The sequence below is a fragment of the Urocitellus parryii genome, chromosome 7 (assembly GCF_045843805.1).
Source record: "Urocitellus parryii isolate mUroPar1 chromosome 7, mUroPar1.hap1, whole genome shotgun sequence".
Taxonomy (NCBI): domain Eukaryota; kingdom Metazoa; phylum Chordata; class Mammalia; order Rodentia; family Sciuridae; genus Urocitellus; species Urocitellus parryii.
Genome location: NC_135537.1, coordinates 48,327,874 through 48,345,437, shown reverse-complemented (window position 1 = coordinate 48,345,437; position 17,564 = coordinate 48,327,874). Strand labels below are relative to the sequence as shown.

Below are 17,564 nucleotides of genomic sequence, written 5' to 3'. Positions count from 1 at the left end.
TCAAGACTACATAGACAAAAACTGAAGCATACATAGATGAGTTTTGTTACCCTCTGTAAAACTGTGCATATCTGGCAATGTATGGTAATATATCATTTACTAGACTTTTTGGGACCAGGCCTGATGGCCACAGAGGTGGCATTCTCTGTATTTAAAGTTATGTTATGAGTAATATGTATGGGTATAAATATGGTGTATACACACACACACACACACACACACACACACATATATATATACTATATCCCATATTGGTAAGATGCTTGCAATTCAGACCAGCCCTTGCCATCAAAAGTATTGGCACCCATCTATGTTTTGGAATCCAAGAAAGAAAAAGTGCAGGAGTAGTTTATATGAAACAAATATTTAAATAGAAGTTAAAAGATAAGGAATGTCACTTAAATGGATATGCAGATTAAATGAGATAATTGAGAATATATTTTCAAATGCATAACAACTACATAATATTAAAGAGAAACAACACTATGGATCATTTTATAGATAAGGAAGTTGTAGACTGATGAAGGATGCATATTTTCCCCTAATTCATTTGATTCTATTTTTAATCTTAGAATACTATATTATATCATATCCATCTATTTGACTGTCTCCTGGCCACTCAATTTTTACTTCTGTATTCAATGTCTGCACATCTCATTGTCTAGCCATCTTTTCCTTTATTCTACCTATCATTACTTTCACAGTAGTGCAATTTTATAGAGGCAGTAATTTTTATATAGGCTCTTCCTAGAGGAAGCCTAGCTTTGAAATCATGATGATTCTAGAGATGGACATATCCAGTAGGCACAGAAAGATGCCCAATAAGAAGTATTTACTGGCTTATCCTACCCATAGCATAAAGAACAACTTATGGAAGTATAATGAAGAGTAATTAATTTGGAGGAAAAGTGAGCTGATAATTGATATGAAATGTGATCACTTTTAAAGCACATTTCATATAATGTTAATTTAAAGGAAGTCAGTTATTAAAGTAATTCAATTCTATGTTTCAGTTCTTATATTCACTTTTTATTATTTCTAAAATTTTAATTCCAAAATATGCCAAAATTTAAATTTGTTATATTTACATATTTTTTGTCTTTGTCATTTACTGGTTTCTAAAATATTATGTGCAGATTTTGTAATTTTCCCTCAAAAATTTCTTTGCATAAATTACATGATTTTCAGTGCCTTTGCCTAATAAAAATAATGAGCAAAAGTAAAATGCAAATGACAGGATCTTATGCAACAGTGAATCATTCATATGCCTGATTCCCTTGACTTAAATCTGCTGCTGCCACAGAAGCAAATATCTGTGTTCTGACAGATTGTTTTAGAGCCCATTGTCTCTTTCAGTTTTTATGGACTTCTTTTACCCAACTCCTCTTTCCACTCCCTCATTTATGATAAAATCATTGTGCTTGGAAGTGCTAATTCTTTTTAAGCATTATCTTTTTTTATTTTATTTTATTTATTTGTTTTAATTATTTACACATAACAATACAATGATCTTGACATATCATACATTTGAATCAGATGGGGTATAATTTTTCATTTTTCTGAGTGTAAAGGTTGCATAATCAGACTTAAAACACAAATATGCATTTGTAAAATTAAAAATGTAAGTGCTATGTTATATAGGATGAGTGTTCTTAATGTAAAATTCTAAAATCCAAAAGGGATTTAGATCATTTTGGATTTCATATTTTTAGATTAGGAATTCTAAACTAGTAAAGTCTGAAAATACTCCAAATTGTGAAATACTTTGGTACCAGCATGCCCAATAAAGGATACTTTGTGCATCCTTCAGAAAACTGTTTATACATCCTTAAATATCCATAGCAATCCAGTCTATGATGCCTTATTGCAGTATCTACCCAGAAGAGATAACAAGGTGAGTTAATTCATTTTGATATATTTTCTAGTCAGTCCTGAATGCATTCAGAGAAAAGAATAATGATAATTTATGGGTAAAATAGTTACTTAGCTATATGAACAAATGAGCTACACACATTTGCCAACATTTTTTTTTTTATATATTATAAGGTACAATGGGGGCCTACTCATCCAACATATTCTGACAATTTTTTACTGAATATGGTCTGACCCTAAGGCAATAAAAAATAAGCCCAAGTAACTGATACTTTTATTTTCATTCAAAAATTGTAACATTCCCATGTAATTATTTATGTATATATATATAAGCAAACATGTATACACACTTAGATGTATATATGTGTATGCAAAGGTATGCATATACAAATGCATATATAAATATGTTATATACATACACATATATTATCCATATATTGTATACACGCAAAATAAATATGAAAATAAAGTCTTCAAATTTGTAATTACTACATCTATTCACTATAAGAGACATAGCAATTAGTCTCTCATGAGCATAATACTGCTGTACTCCATCCCCATCTTTCCATGTCTCTTTGCCCCCACTGCTGCCTCCCTGCCCCCACATGTTCTTGGCCACTGGCCACCGTCTCTTCTCCAGCCTCCATGGGCTGCAGCCCAGCTGCCCTGCCTGGCCAGCCTCCCTGGCCCCCACTCTGCAGTTCTGAGTTGGCCTCGCTCCCGCCCCCTCTATCCAGTCCTCTGATCTGCTGTAGACTCAGGTTGGGTGCCCAGCTCAGGCCCTGGAGGCTGAAAACAGGTGGCAGCCCCTCAGCCCAGGCAGAGGAGCCCCCATCCCAGGGCATAAGGGTGGGCCGCCTTCCCAGGTATGTGCCTCCATGCAAGGTTGGGACTGAGAGTCAACACCCTCCACCTCCTCCCTGGCGCCCCATGTCTCCCCACCAAAAAAAAAAAAAAAATCCTCTAGCAAGAACTGGTAGCTAAAATACAAATTGGTGATTTTACAGTCTGCATTTGAGGAAAGGCTTTGTAACAGTAAAGCTTGTTTTATATTTCTCCAAACTAAACAAAAGTTCACATATATAAAGAAAGCTATTTAACTGACTTCCAAGTAACTTCTTGTTAAATTAATCAGTATTTATTTCTCTGACACAAGGGTCTGTGAACTTTTTCTGTGAAGGGCCACATAGAAAATAATTCAAAGTATGTATGCTGTATGTATGCCTCTAATCCCAGCAGCTAGGGAGGCTGAGTCAGTAGGACTGTAAGTTCAAAGCCAGCCTCAGCAACTTACCAAGGCCTTGACTCAAAAACAAAATAAGTAAAAGGGGCTGGGGATGTGGCTCAGTGGTTAAGTGTCCCTTGGTTCAATCCCTGGTACCAAAAAAAGGAGGAAATAATTCAGACTTTAGTGGCTCCCCACAAGTCCCTGTTGGGTGCCTCTTGACTGAAACACTCAGGGTCACTCCAGGGGAACTGGGCTGCATGAAATAACCACACAGAAACAAATACCTTTTCTTTGGGTCCTGTGACGGCTCCTTCGATCTTAGGGGTTCATGGAAAGAGAGAGTGAGCGAGCACATGCTGAACCCTTTTATTGAGGGAAGCCATTCAGATGAGGCAAGGGGTCAGGTTTCAGGGGGTTGAGTTTAGCTTCATGATGTCGGCTGTCAGCCAGTTGACTGACATCTAGGAAGGTCACACCCAAAGGCAGAGCAAGAGAAAGGGACACACAAATGGAGTTGCCATGGGGCATTCTATCCCAACAGGGCAAAGGGGTAGTATTACAAAGGAATAGGTTAGTGTAGTTAAACTCCATGGGTGACACGCCTACATCTGAAGACACACCCTCAAGCTTTCTGGGCCGAGGCAATGTCCAGGTCACTACAAGATGTAGTGACTGGTCAAAGCCTCTCCGCTCTAGGATGGAAGGCGAGAATCATTCAGAGTGGCTCCCCACAGACTTTCTCTCACATTCTTGACTTTGTCTTTTTTGCATAATAGCCATTGACAATAATAAAACAAATGAATGTAGCTGTGATCTAATAAGAGTTTATTTACAAAGAAAGGGGCAGCAAACCAGATTTGGTCCATGGGGTGTAGCTTCCCAATCCTTGCTATATAGAACACATAATAATTTGAACATTTCCCTCTAGTCCTTACTTGAGTTGAATTTTGTCATTCCTAAACCTATTTGTTGGTGGTGGGTTTTTTTGGGGGGTCAGAGGGCACAGTTCTAATTAGTTATACATGACAGTAGGATGCATTTTGACACCTCATAAATAAATGGAGTATAACCTCTCATTCTGGTTGTATATGCTTTAGATTTATACCGGTTGTGTAACCATATGCACATAGGGTAATAATGTCTGGTTCATTCCACCATCCTTCCCATTCCCTTCACTCCCCTCTAATCCAGAGTACCTCTATTCTTCCCTACCTCTCCCCGCTTATTGTGAATTAGCATCCGCATATCAGAGAAAACATTTGGCTTTTGGTTCTTTGGGATTAGCTTATTTCACTTAGCATGATATTCTCCAGTTCCATCCATTTACTGGCAGATGCCATAATTTCATTCTTCTTTAAGGCTGAGTAATATTCCCTTCTACATATATACCACAATTTCTTTATCCATTCATCTGTTGAAGGGCACCTAAGTTGGTTCCATAGTTTAGCTATTGTGAGTTGAGTTGCTATAAACATACTACTGCATCACAGTAGTATGCTGGTTTTAAGTCCTTTTGGGTATAAACTGAGGAGTGGGACAGGTGGGTCAAATAGTGGTTTCATTCCAAGTTTTCTGAGGAATCTCCATACTACTTTCCGTAATGGTTACATCAATTTGCAGTCCCACCAGCAATGTATGATGTACCTTTTCCCCCACAACCTCACCAACATTTATTATTACTTGTATTCTTGATAATTACCTTTCTGACTAGAGTGAGATGAAATCTTAGAGTAGTTTTGATTTGCATTTATTTGTTGATCAGTTGTATTTCTTCTGTGAAGTGACTGTTCAGATCCTTAGCCCAGTTATTTGTTTTTTTGAGTTCTTTATGTATCCTGAAGGTTAATGCTCTATTTGAGGCGCATATGGTAAAGATTTTCTCCCATTCTATAGACTCTCTTCTTTCTTTTGCTGTGAAGAATCTTTTTAGTTTGATTCCATCCCATTTGTTGATTTATTTGAATGGAATCAAATCAAGAACCCATTTTACTTTTGTACTTATAAACTTTTAATGCTTTAAGTAAACTTTGATACTCTAGGGAAAATTGTCATCATGAGTATGGGAGAGACAGTTAAAAAAAATGGGGGAGACTTATCACAGAAAGCTAGAATTCTGTAGTTTTCTTTACAGATGTTTTTAAATTTTCCATTCTTGTCTTTAAAAGCCAAAATTGAAAAAAGTGGATTTTGTGTTAAGGTTTGATTTATGCAGAAAATAGTTGAGAATTCTACAGAATGAACTTATATTTTAAAATATAGCGCTAGAGCCAGGCACAGTGGTGCATGCCTATAGTCTCAGCACTTGGGACAATCACTTGAGCCCAAGAATTCAAGACCAGCTTGTGCAATATAATGAGACCCTTGCTTACCCTGCACGGTGTGCATACAGGTAATCCCAGCAGCTCGGGAGGCTGAGACAGGAGGATCACAAGTTCAAAGCCAGCCTAAGCAACTTAGCAAGGCCCTAACCAGCTCAATGAGACCCTGTCTCTAAATAAAATACAAAATAGGGCTGGGATTGTGGCCAAGTTCCCTTGCGTTCAATACCCGGTACCAAAAAATAACAACCCAAATCAAAAGATTTGTAAATATTTTGAAACTTTAACTGACATTTTATTTTAATCTAGTACAAATCAAACTGCATTTAAAATCCAAATGCCGAATTTTCTCTCTGGTATGTGGATGCTAACCCAAAAAAGAGTAGGGTGGGGAAGGGAAAAATAGAAATCCATTGGATTAGATGAAGGGAAGGGAGTGGGGAGGGGAATATGGAAGGAAAGAATTAATTGGACATAACTTTCCTAGCCTTGTATTTGAATAGACAACCAGGGTAACTCCACATCATGTACAACCACAAGAATAGGATCCTAAATAGTATAAATTATACTCTCTGTATGTGTAATTTGCCAAAATACATTTTACTGTCATATATAACTGAAAATAACAAGTTAAAAAAGGAAAAACCAGAATAGAAGATACAGTACAGATGCGAATACACCTAAAGAATTTCAGAAGCCATAGAATGAAGGAACTATTTCAATGAAGTTAAGATTTGACATACTCGGGTTGGGGTTGTAGCTCAGTGGTAGAGAGCTTGCCTTGCATGCATGAGGCACTGAGTTCGATCCTCAGCACCGCATAAAAATAAATAAATATAGATATTGTTTCCATCTACAACTAAAAAAATATTTTAAAAAAGATATGACATACTCCTGTTATCCCCTTCACTGAATATACTTATAAGCTTTATGTATTTTTTCTGTACCTACCTGTACCCAATTTCTGTTTTTGAAAGTGAGGATCTGATCTTAACATTATATAATATAGAACATTAAGACCTATTTAAGGACCTTTACAATATTTCTTTTTAAGGGAACAGCATCCTTTGATTTGTATTTGTTTTTCATTCCAGGAAAGAACTTGAAACAAGGGAGTTTTTCAGTGATGCCGAGTTCCAGGATGCCTTAGCTAAAGAAATAGCCAAAGAAGAGAGAAAACATGAACAAGAAATTAAAGAATACCATGATAAAGTTGGTATATTAAACCAGCAATATTTGGATTTAGAAAATGAATTCCGTATTGCTTTAACTGTTGAAGCCAGAAGATTTAAAGAGGTAACAATTGGTATCTAGCTCTTTATTAAAAATATAATCAACAAAATATTGTTTGATAAGAAGACTACATTTTAGAATCCTGGCTCTATGTGCATGCTGGCTTTAGGCTCTTAAATAAATTACATAAATTCTTAGAACCTTCTCACATAAATAACAGCTAGACTTAATGAGATTAGAAAAACTTATTAAGATTATAAATAGTGAAGTAAAGATAGCAGGGGATTGGGAATAGGAATGGGAAAATCTGAATTTTCCTCTACCACTGTAGAGCAGGGGTTGACAAAACTAAAGCCCCGGGCAGAATATGGCCCACTGCCTCTTTTTTTCTTCTTCTTAATAAAGTTTTATTGGAAAGGAGCCATGCTTATTTGGTTTAATATTATCTGTGGCCACTATCTGGCCCTTTACAGAAAAATTTGGCAACCCCTGCTATAGAGGAACAATCTCATTCCTAAGGTAATCCCACCAATTATATGCTAAATCCTATTTCCTCTTGCCTGCTGAAGAGTATGGCTTCAGCAAATCTTCCTTCTCTCTCTCACACACACACATCAGCAGTTTTTCCTTCTCTGTTAAACTATTCCCTTCAGCACATACACATTCTATGATTTTTCTTTAAGAAAACTCTTGATCCCGTTTGGCTACCACTGTGTTTCTGTACTTAGATTTATAACAGAACTTCTTAAATATGTGTTTTTGCTCACGCCGATTTTTCTGCTTCTCTCCCTTTCACCTACTTTTGTAAGGGTTTTAGTCCTACTGCTGTACTGGCATTGCTGTAGTCAAAGCCATTAGCAACATCCACACTGAAATTCATCTATTTAATCCTCATTTGATTTGACCTAAGAGCAATATTGGCAGAATTGATCTCTCCCCCCTTCTCCAGATTCTTTCTTCATTTGGTTACCAGCACACCACATCTCTTGGGTTTCTTGGCTTTCTGTTATTTCTCCTCTTTTTAATCTCTTTTGTTAATTTCTCTATTGTTTCCAAAATTTCATTAGAAATGCCCAAGTTTCAATCCTTAACCCTGCTTTTCTAGACACACTCAGACTCTTGGTAAACTCCTCCAGCATCATTTCTTGTATCTCCAAACTAGATCTTTGGCCTGCGTTTCAAACTCATAGGTGTAACCACCTATTTAAAATCTCTACTGACTTTTTCTCAAACCTTCTTCAACACTTGTTCTATCTTAATAATATCTCCATCCTTCTAAGGGCTTAGGTCAGAAATTAGAATCATCATTGATTGACTCCTCTTTGACACTCCATATCCCATCACCACTAAGAAATTCTGTCACCATTATGTTGAAAATACATATAGTCTTTTCTTACCACCTGTTAATGCCAACCTAGTGTGAGTCACATATCTTTCACCTGTATCATTTTAAAGGCTTTTTAATTGATCTTTCTGCTTCTATCCGTATCCCTCCTTTCTGTTTACGCTGATCACAGCAGCTGCAATGTTCTATTAAAATGTAAGTTAGATCATGATTCCTCTTCTCAAAGACCTCTCTTGTACCTCCAGTTCATTCAGAGTAGTTCATACTTCTTTATAATTAACTCTCTGATTTCATATCCTACCATCTTTTTTTTTCATCCATGCCACTCCAGTGACATCAGCCTTCATGCTGTTCCTCCAGCATTGCAGGCACATTCCTGCCTAGAACACCTTCTACACATATTTGCATAGTTCTCTTGTTTACCTCCTTCCAAGTCATTGATGCAGTATTACCTTCTCAATGATTATGCCATTTAAAATTGAACCTGCCTCTCCAACATTTCACATCCCTTTAGCTTTCACCCAAGCACATATCATTGAACAAGCTTATTATTATACTGTTAGTCCCTACCCACTAGAATGTAACCTTTACAGAGGCAGGGATGTTAGTCCATTGTGTTCATTGATATGTTCCAGTGCCTAGAACAATGACTAGCACACAACAGGCTGGCCCTCAGTAAATAGTTCTCAAATTAATGAATTCTGGTTGTAGATCCACTAATTCCTTGGGTCTTAGTTTTATCATGTGGCAATTAGTAAACTGAAACAAATTATCTTTGAATTTTATTCTTTTTCTAAAACTCTGATTCTAAAAATGAAACATGGAAGCTGTTTACAGAAGCAAATATTTTTTAATTATTTGGAGAACTGCCATTTATATAAAATGCAATTTTGAAATATAGGTTAAAGATGGTTTTGAAAATGTTGCAACTGAGTTAGCCAAGAGCAAACATGCTCTTATTTGGGCTCAACGGAAAGAAAATGAGTCTTCCTCTTTAATTAAAGATCTGACCTGTATGGTGAAGGAACAAAAAACGAAACTCGCAGAAGTTTCCAAATTAAAACAGGAAACAGCAGCAAATTTACAGGTAAGACTTCATAACATTATAATTCCCTTCAATTTTTTATATCATTTTTTTCAACCATGTTATGATTTTAGAAAGTACACAGAATGAACCTTTCTTTCTTTTTTTTTTTTTTTTTTTTTTTGGTACCAGGTATCCTTAACCACTGAGCCCACATCTCTAGTCCTTTTATATTTTTTATTTTGAGACCAGGTCTTGCTGAGTTGCTGAGGCTTACTTTGAACTTGCAATCCTCCTTCTCAGCCTTCCAAATCACTGGGATTTTAGGCATGTGCCATTGCACCTAGCCTTAAAATGAATTTTTAAATGATAGCAATTATATATTGTGATGTGTATGAAAAAAAGTATGACTAAGGAGATTAGACTTATGATTTCATATACTGTATTGCTTAGCTTAAAATATATATGTAAAATAACTGAATTAATTTTAAGAAACATGCTTAATGGGTCCTCATTTGTACAGGTGATACAACAAAAATTAGAATGGTAATGTTCAAATAGTTGAAGTTTGGGAAACACCACTTGCATTTCTGATACTAATATGGTAATGGTAGTGGTGGTGGTACTTTTTAGATATACTTAACCATAACTGTTCCAAGATAACTCAGTTGGGGGGAAATAACTTTTAGAATATTGATTAAAATGCATCATAAGAAATTTTGAATATTACAAGTATAGTTTCCCCATAATTTTAGAATTAAATTCAGAGTGTTAAAAGAATCACTCTTAAAGTTTGACTTTTTATTTCATGGTTGATATTTATCTTTAGCTAATAAAACAAACTTCTTATATATAATTTGGCAACATTTGGTTGTATTTGCTTAAATAATGTTTTTTCTCTATGTAAAATGCAAAAAAAATAAGCACTTAAAATAATCGCTTTTTTTTAAATTTGGTGGTAAACAGAATCAAATCAACACTCTTGAAATTTTGATTGAAGATGACAAGCAGAAGAGTATTCAAATAGAACTTCTCAAGCACGAAAAAGTCCAGCTTATATCTGAGCTAGCAGCCAAGGAATCACTTATTTATGGTTTAAGGACAGAAAGAAAAGTATGGGGACATGAGCTGGCACAACAGGGTAAAATTCTCAAATTTTCAGAGGGAAAAATAGTCAATATCTGGGTATTGGAGAGAAAAGACTGTAACGACCTTGAGATACCAGGAAAAAGGATGGCATTTTATCATGAACATATGTTTTTATGCTTGGGTACATTTTGTAATTTTTAAATCAGAATAAAATATCTGTCCTGAAGTATTTATCATTTATCATGGTAAAAACTTCAAAATGCTTTTAGCTCTGATATTTTTTACTGTTTTCTTCCAATATGATTGGTCATTTTTCTGAACCACGTGTGCTTTTAAAAATAATTACTGTAGGCTGGGGTTGTGGCTCAGAGGTAGAGCGCTCGTCTAGCATGTGTGAGGCCCTGGGTTCAATCCTCAGCACCACAAAAAAATAAAATAAAGGTGTTGTGTCCACCACAACTAAAATAAATATTATAAAATAATTTAAAAATTATTATATGATGATTTTAAATTATTTGTATAGTATGCAATTTTTTTATTCAGATGTTTGTAACAATCATACTATTGGCATGTGGAAATATAAAATATTGTATGATAGAAGACCACTTTAGGTTTAGGTAAATCCTCAATCTCATTCCTTTTCCTGTTACTATAAGACAAGAGATAACATGCTGTTTTATGGTATTTATAGATACCTTTAAAATTATGAACAGTTAGATATTGGTCTTAATGGAGCCATTGGCCATTTATCTACTCCCTTTAGGAATTTTTAGTATTACTAGGCTTGTTTGAATGCAAGGACATGAATGAAGTAGTACACGTCTAAGTTACTTGTCCTGGATTTTATTCATGATTTTAGGTTTGTAAACAGCGTAAGTGTTTAGAAGGCTTTTTGTTCACTTCCCCCTTCCCCTTCATGTTATATTATTGTATGCTTTGTGTTTTTGTTTAATTTTTCTTTTTATTTACTATATATTCTACATTGTTAAATAAGATTTTCATAAAATAAAAAGCTTCCAAGGCATGTTACCATTTCTAACTGATGATGTTTGTTTTTAAGGATCCACTCTAGCCCAGAATCGTGGAAAATTAGAGGCTCAAATTGAAAGTTTAACTAGAGAGAATGAATCTCTAAGAAAGGGAAATGAAAGGGATATTGATACATTAAGAATAAAGTGCAAAATCATCGAAGACCAAACTGAAACCATTGCAAAATTAAAAGATGTAAGTTTGACATTTTAGTTTTGAAAAACAGCAAATGGCGGGTTTGAAAATGTGGATTATAGCATCCATTCACAAAATAATTTGTCTCAGTGATTCCCAACTGTTGTAGAATATAAAACAAATGTCATGTATTTCCTTTATAATATTTGCCCTTTTGTTCTTAAAAGTGCTACCTGATGTTTGTTAACTTGAATTTTAAAGAAAATTCTGTATGGCCTTTAAAGAAACTGGAAATAGTGTTGTAAAATGTTAGGAGTCATAAAAAATTAACATGTTTAAAATAGCCTTTTAAATGGTAATATAAGCCAAATCTTATCAGAATATGAAACATTGAATTGAAGATTGGTAAAATGAAGTACAGATTTTTTTTTTTCTTAAAGAGTGTACAAGAAAAAGATGAGCAAATCAGAGCATTAAAAGAAAAAATCACGGAAGTAGAAAAATCTGCTCAAGAACAACTTGATGAAAAATGTGCACAGCTGGATAGTATAATTGAGAAATTGGAAAGACACAATGAAAGAAAGGAAAAACTAAAACAACAGTTGAAAACAAAGGAATTAGAACTTGAAGAAATTAGAAAAGCTTACAGGTATTATACAGTGTTTCTCACAGAAAAAAAAAGTGGCTTCATAATTTCATATACCTAACTTACTTTTTAATTTACTTTTCATATTAGTTCACTTAATCAGAAATGGCATGATAAAGGAGAACTTTTATGTCACCTTGAAACGCAAGTAAAAGAAGCAAAAGTAAAATTTGAAAACAAGGAAAAGAAACTTAAAGCTGAAAGAGACAAAAGTATTGAACTACAAAAGTAAGCATTAAGTCCTACAGGATGTGGGGTCTCTTTAAACATAAATACTGAATTGAGATGGATAAAATGTGTACAACTCAAAGAGGAAATAAAATTTTACCTTGTATATAAATGGAGTTCTAAAATTTGTAAACTTGAAGTTTCTTTAGACAATGTTATTATATAGTTTAATGATCAGTTCTTGTATCAAAATATAAAGTGGTATCAATAACACAGCATATGGAAACCCCTCTCCCCCCAAAAAAAAACACTTGTATACACACCCTCCACATACACACATATATACATAGGGTTTTTCTCACTTTTTTTAAGAGATGCAATGAAAAAGCTTCATTGTCTGGATGATGCCTTTAAGAAACAAGTCGATGCAATTGTTGAAGCTCATCAAGCTGAAATAATACAACTGGAAACTGAAAAGCAGAAATGTATTGATTCTGCAAATTTAAAGGTACTGTAAGTAAAATTCACTATGATAATCAGTATTAAATAGTTATCGATAAATAAATTAGATCTTTGGAAATTACAAAGGGAAAAGGCAGCATGATTTTATGAACTAATAGATAGGGTGTTACCAAAAATTGTCATGATGCCAGGTTTGGTAATACTTTGATTAGTTGTGGGACATAATTCTAATGAAATCAACTTTTTAAAAAAATTTATATATATATGGTTTCAGTTGTTGATGGACCTTTATTTTATTTATTTATATGCAGTGTTGAGAATCGAACCTAGTGTCTCACACATGCTAGGCAAATGCTTTACCACTGAGCTACAGCCCCAGCCTCCAAAATTGTAGATTTGATCCTTGTGTGTACATGATCCATGATCCCTGGATGAAAATTTTCATCTCTCTAACCAATCAATTCCTTTGTCTATACTAGGTGAGGAGAGAACTTTGAAAAAAATTCTCAAAAAGTACTTTATTCATTATAGTTCAAAACTTATCAGCCTTATCATCTTGAAGGTTGATAAAAGAATAAGTTTCAGGTGATGCTAAGTCAAAAGCAAACATTAGAAGCACCTTTGAAGGTTTTAATACTACTCATTCATGAGCCTTCCTTCAAGATTTTTATACCTTGACTGGAGGCTCAGGTAATTTTAAAATCCCACAGCTGATTCTGGTATGACCCCTGTGCAAGATCCAATAGAGTCAACTTTGAATCTCCATTTGGCCTTAATTTTTTTTTATTGTTGGTCGTTCAAAACATTACATAGTTCTTAATATATCATATGTCACAGTTTGATTCAAGTGGGTTATGAACTCCCAATTTTACCCCGTATACAGATTATTGTATCACATCAGTTACACTTCCATTGATTTACATATTGCCATTCTCGTGTCTGATGTATTCTGCTTTCTATCCTATTCTCTACTATCTCCCCTCCCCTCCCCTCCCCTCTTCTCTCTCTACCCCCTCTACTGTAAATCATTTCTTCCACTTGTATTATTCTTCTCTTACCCCTCCTTTCCTCTTATATGTAATTTTGTATAACCCTGAGGATCACCTTCCATTTCCATGCGATTTCCCTACTCACTCCCTTTCCCTCCCACCTCTCATCCCTGTTTAATGTTAATCTTCTTCTCAAGCTCTTCGTCCCTACCCTGTCCTTGGTTACTCCCCTTATATCAAAGGAGTCATTTGGCATTTGTTTTTTAAGGATTGGCTAGCTTCACTTAGCATAATCTGCTCTAATGCCATCCATTTCCCTCCAAATTCTATGATTTTGTCATTTTTTAATGCAGAGTAATACTCCATTTTGTATAAATGCCACATTTTCTTTATCCATTCATCTATTGAAGGGCATCTAGGTTGGTTCCACAATCTTGCTATCGTGAATTGTGCTGCTATGAACATCGATGTAGCAGTGTCCCTGTAGCATGCTCTTATTAGGTCTTTAGGGAATAGACTGAGAAGGGGAATAGACCATTCCCAGCTTTTCCATTTGGCCTTAATTTTGAGTGGTAATAAGAAACTAAATTGTTTGGATGGCTCACACCTGCTGAGGCAGGAGAATCACAAGTTCAAGGCTAGCTTCAACTTATTGAGGCCCTAAGTGACTTAGTGAGACCCTGTCTCTAAATAAAATTTTAAAAGTACTGGGGATGTGGCTTAGTGGTTAAGTGCCCCTGAGTTCAATCCTCAAAACAAAACAAAGAGAGAAACTAAGGTGTCCAAGACTAGAAATTTAAAAATGAGCAACTGGAAAAGAAGTAACAGAAGGCAAAGTAATGCTCTATCTAGGGTATAATTTAAAGTTGTGGCTTCAAGCGAAATAACCTCAGAACTCCATGCAAACAGAAAGAGATCTTTGGAAGTAATCACAATGAATAAAAATAACTACAAAATTCAGTTATTTCAAATCGACAGATATTTCAGGTCTTTTATTTAACATCTACCAAGTATTAAGCTAGAGTATGTCAGGTAATTCTGAATAAATATATAAGATTAGGGCCTTAACTTAAAGGAAAATTCTGAGTCCAGTGTTGGACCTTCAGCCAGTAAGGTCAGTAGCATTAAAGGAAGGAATTCATTTTAAAAAAGGAGTTGGAGAAACAGAACCACAGCTTAAATGTAATAATCAAGTATGGGGCCGGCGGGGCGGGGGGGGGGGGTAGGCAGGTGGTATTCAGAATCACATAGAGCTGACAGTTAAAAACCATGGAAAAGAGATTAGGAAATGTATATTGGGGTTAGGAAAAATAGAAAAGGATGGTCATATTGGTGTATCCAGAATGTTATAGAAGAATGTTTCAAGCAGAAGTTAACAGTGTCAGATACAGAGGACCTAGTGAAATGTAAGTTAGGAATAAATTATAAAATGATCTCTTAAAAATGATAATATGGAACCATCAATAGCACTTTCAGAAATGCAGTAGGGTCTACATTAAAAAGGTTTCTTTGGGGAGGAAGGTTATTTCAAGGTTTTAAAAATTTTGAAGGTTTTGAAGATCTATGAGGAAATGTTTTTTAAGTTGAACATAAGACAACATATATAGGCCACACATGATAATAGAAGGAATAAGTCAGAAAACTCTGTCCCCACTGTGATACATAGAGACTGTACAACCTTAAAGAAATTCTCTATGCTCCAAAATAGAGTTTAAATATATTACCATGTCTTTTCCACAAGGACTTTATGAGAACTAAATCAATATATATGAAAGTACTTTTTATACTATACAAACATTGTATTTTCCCTAATAACATTTGAATAAGTTATATTTTACTAATCTTATCTTATTAAATGAGTCACAAATTACAAAATACATAACAATAAGTTGTTGACTTTTTTCTTTCAGAATGCATTTAACATACGTTTTCTTTAGGAAATTAAAAAAAGTAAAGTTTACATGTTGATTTAGGTGCATCAAGTTGAAGAAGAAATGCGTGAACTTCTGGAAGAAACATGCAAGAACAAAAAAGCAATGGAAGAAAAAATTAAGCAACTTGCTTGTGCTCTAAATGAAATTCAACAAGATATGTGATGGTTCTGAGAACGAATTTAATTGAAATGGACCGGTAGACCTATTGTAAAAATGATTAAATATTGTAACAGTAGTAACTGCTGTGACTTTGAAATGACTCTTTCTACACATTTCATTTTGAATATATTTTAAAAAGACTTTTGATCAAATATTAATTGTATATGTAGGTTTTTATAATAAATTGTTGATAATTATGTGTATTAGAAAACCTATTATGATAACTAGACTTACAACACTTTGTTGTTTCTGTGCTATACATTGTTTGGTAATTACATGTTTGCCTACAGATTTGTAAATGAAGATTAGTATTTTGACTATATGAGGGAAAATATTTTAATCATTGTTGTTAACATTCTGTGTTAATGAAGAATTAATTATATTTATTGGTTATCCTTTAGTTGATGTAGCTCCATTCTTTTAAAATGCTTATAAGATGTAGCCAAGAAATATTTGAAATTTGTATGATAAAAGATGTGGCATTCTTAAAGCATATGTAGCCATCTCCACATCACACCTACTACCACTATTTATAATGCATATGACTTTTCATTAAAGATTGCATTTAAGGTTTTATTAATATTGTCTGTTCCAGAAGAAGAGCACTACTGTTCCATGCTCATTCTCCATTTTAGTCACTGTATATGAAGAGAGTTTTGATTTTGCAACTGGAAACACTCAGATCATTAATTGTTATTTTATTCTTGTCACCTCTTAATGCTGTGTATGCAGAATGAACTCCTGAGTGCTATGCCTTTATATTTCTGAAAGGAAACAAAATATAATGCCACATTTTTAAAACTAATATGAATAGTAAACTAAGTTTGAAAAAATAAATGAAATAGAAAAAAATCAAATGCTTCTTAAGGAGACAGTCCCATTTCATTATAGGTAAGCTTTATATTAAAATCTGAAACAACAGAAGACAGACCAGTACAAATAATGAGAGTCTAAGACAGGAGATTAAAAAAAATAATAATAAACTGTTGGGAAAATCTTGAAAAGAGCAAACTGATTCATCTGAAAAAGGATCAACAGTAACAGCTGACATCAAAAATAATGCAGGCTAGAAGGCAGAATCATGTATTTGATGTGGTGGAAGAAACGAAACTATCAACCCAAACTTCAAAATAAATGCCAAATGAAAACATGCCTAGATTCTAATTAACACCTAGAAAATAACATTGCTAGCCAACTTTCTTTAAGAGAATTGCTAAAGAAAACCCAAAAGGCTGAAAGGAAGTTATACAATATGACAATAACAAATCCACTGAAAGACTTGAGGATTATAAAAATGAATAATTTTTATATACAAGACTAATTAGACGACATGTAAAGTGGTTTGTAACAAAATAGTTTAAATTTGGGGTAAGGAAATTAAAAATTATATAGTTATTGTATTTTTTCAGATTATATGAGTATTATGCTAAAGATGACTTGTAATGCATATTGTAATTACTTGGGTAGTGGCTAAGGAAGCCACAAAAATACAGTTAAAAAATCACATCCCCTTCTGGAATGTGAACACAAGAAGCTTTGCAGACCTGCTTCCCAGCAAAACAGCCATATCTACAGGAAAATAAAACAACCACTTAAAATTGTTCTAATGGCATACAACAAAACAAAAATTTGAATTATTACAAACAAGGCCTAAAATTCAAGAAATTTAAAATATACAGAATAGTCAAAATAACCTTTAAATAAGAAGAAAGTTGGAGCACTCACTCTTCCTGATTTTAAAACAACTGGAAAACTAATAAACCGTATGTTGCTGATCTAGGGATAGACATGTAGATGAATGCAATAGAATTGAAAGATCAGAGATAATCCCTCACATTTATGATTAATTGAGTTTTGACAAGGGTAACAGAAAATTTAATAGTGGCTAACATAAATGCCACTGAGAATATCAGATATTTCACATACAAGAGAA

The 17,564-nt window shown here is 34.2% G+C and overlaps 1 protein-coding gene across 3 annotated transcripts in view; it reads left to right on the top strand.

Moving 5' to 3' along the window:
- The window catches only part of Lrrcc1 (leucine rich repeat and coiled-coil centrosomal protein 1), a 35,921-nt gene extending 19,517 nt beyond the window's left edge, over positions 1–16,404 (top strand). For all 3 annotated transcript variants that reach the window (XM_026384253.2, XM_026384245.2, XM_077800554.1), the window contains 8 exons: positions 6,513–6,714; positions 8,898–9,083; positions 9,987–10,161; positions 11,170–11,333; positions 11,714–11,922; positions 12,010–12,147; positions 12,460–12,595; positions 15,512–16,404. In XM_026384253.2, coding sequence (XP_026240038.2) covers positions 6,513–6,714; positions 8,898–9,083; positions 9,987–10,161; positions 11,170–11,333; positions 11,714–11,922; positions 12,010–12,147; positions 12,460–12,595; positions 15,512–15,634 — 1,333 coding nt within the window. In that variant the 3' untranslated portion in view covers positions 15,635–16,404. The remainder of the gene's footprint in view (positions 1–6,512; positions 6,715–8,897; positions 9,084–9,986; positions 10,162–11,169; positions 11,334–11,713; positions 11,923–12,009; positions 12,148–12,459; positions 12,596–15,511) is intronic.
- The last annotated feature ends 1,160 nt before the right edge of the window (positions 16,405–17,564 follow it).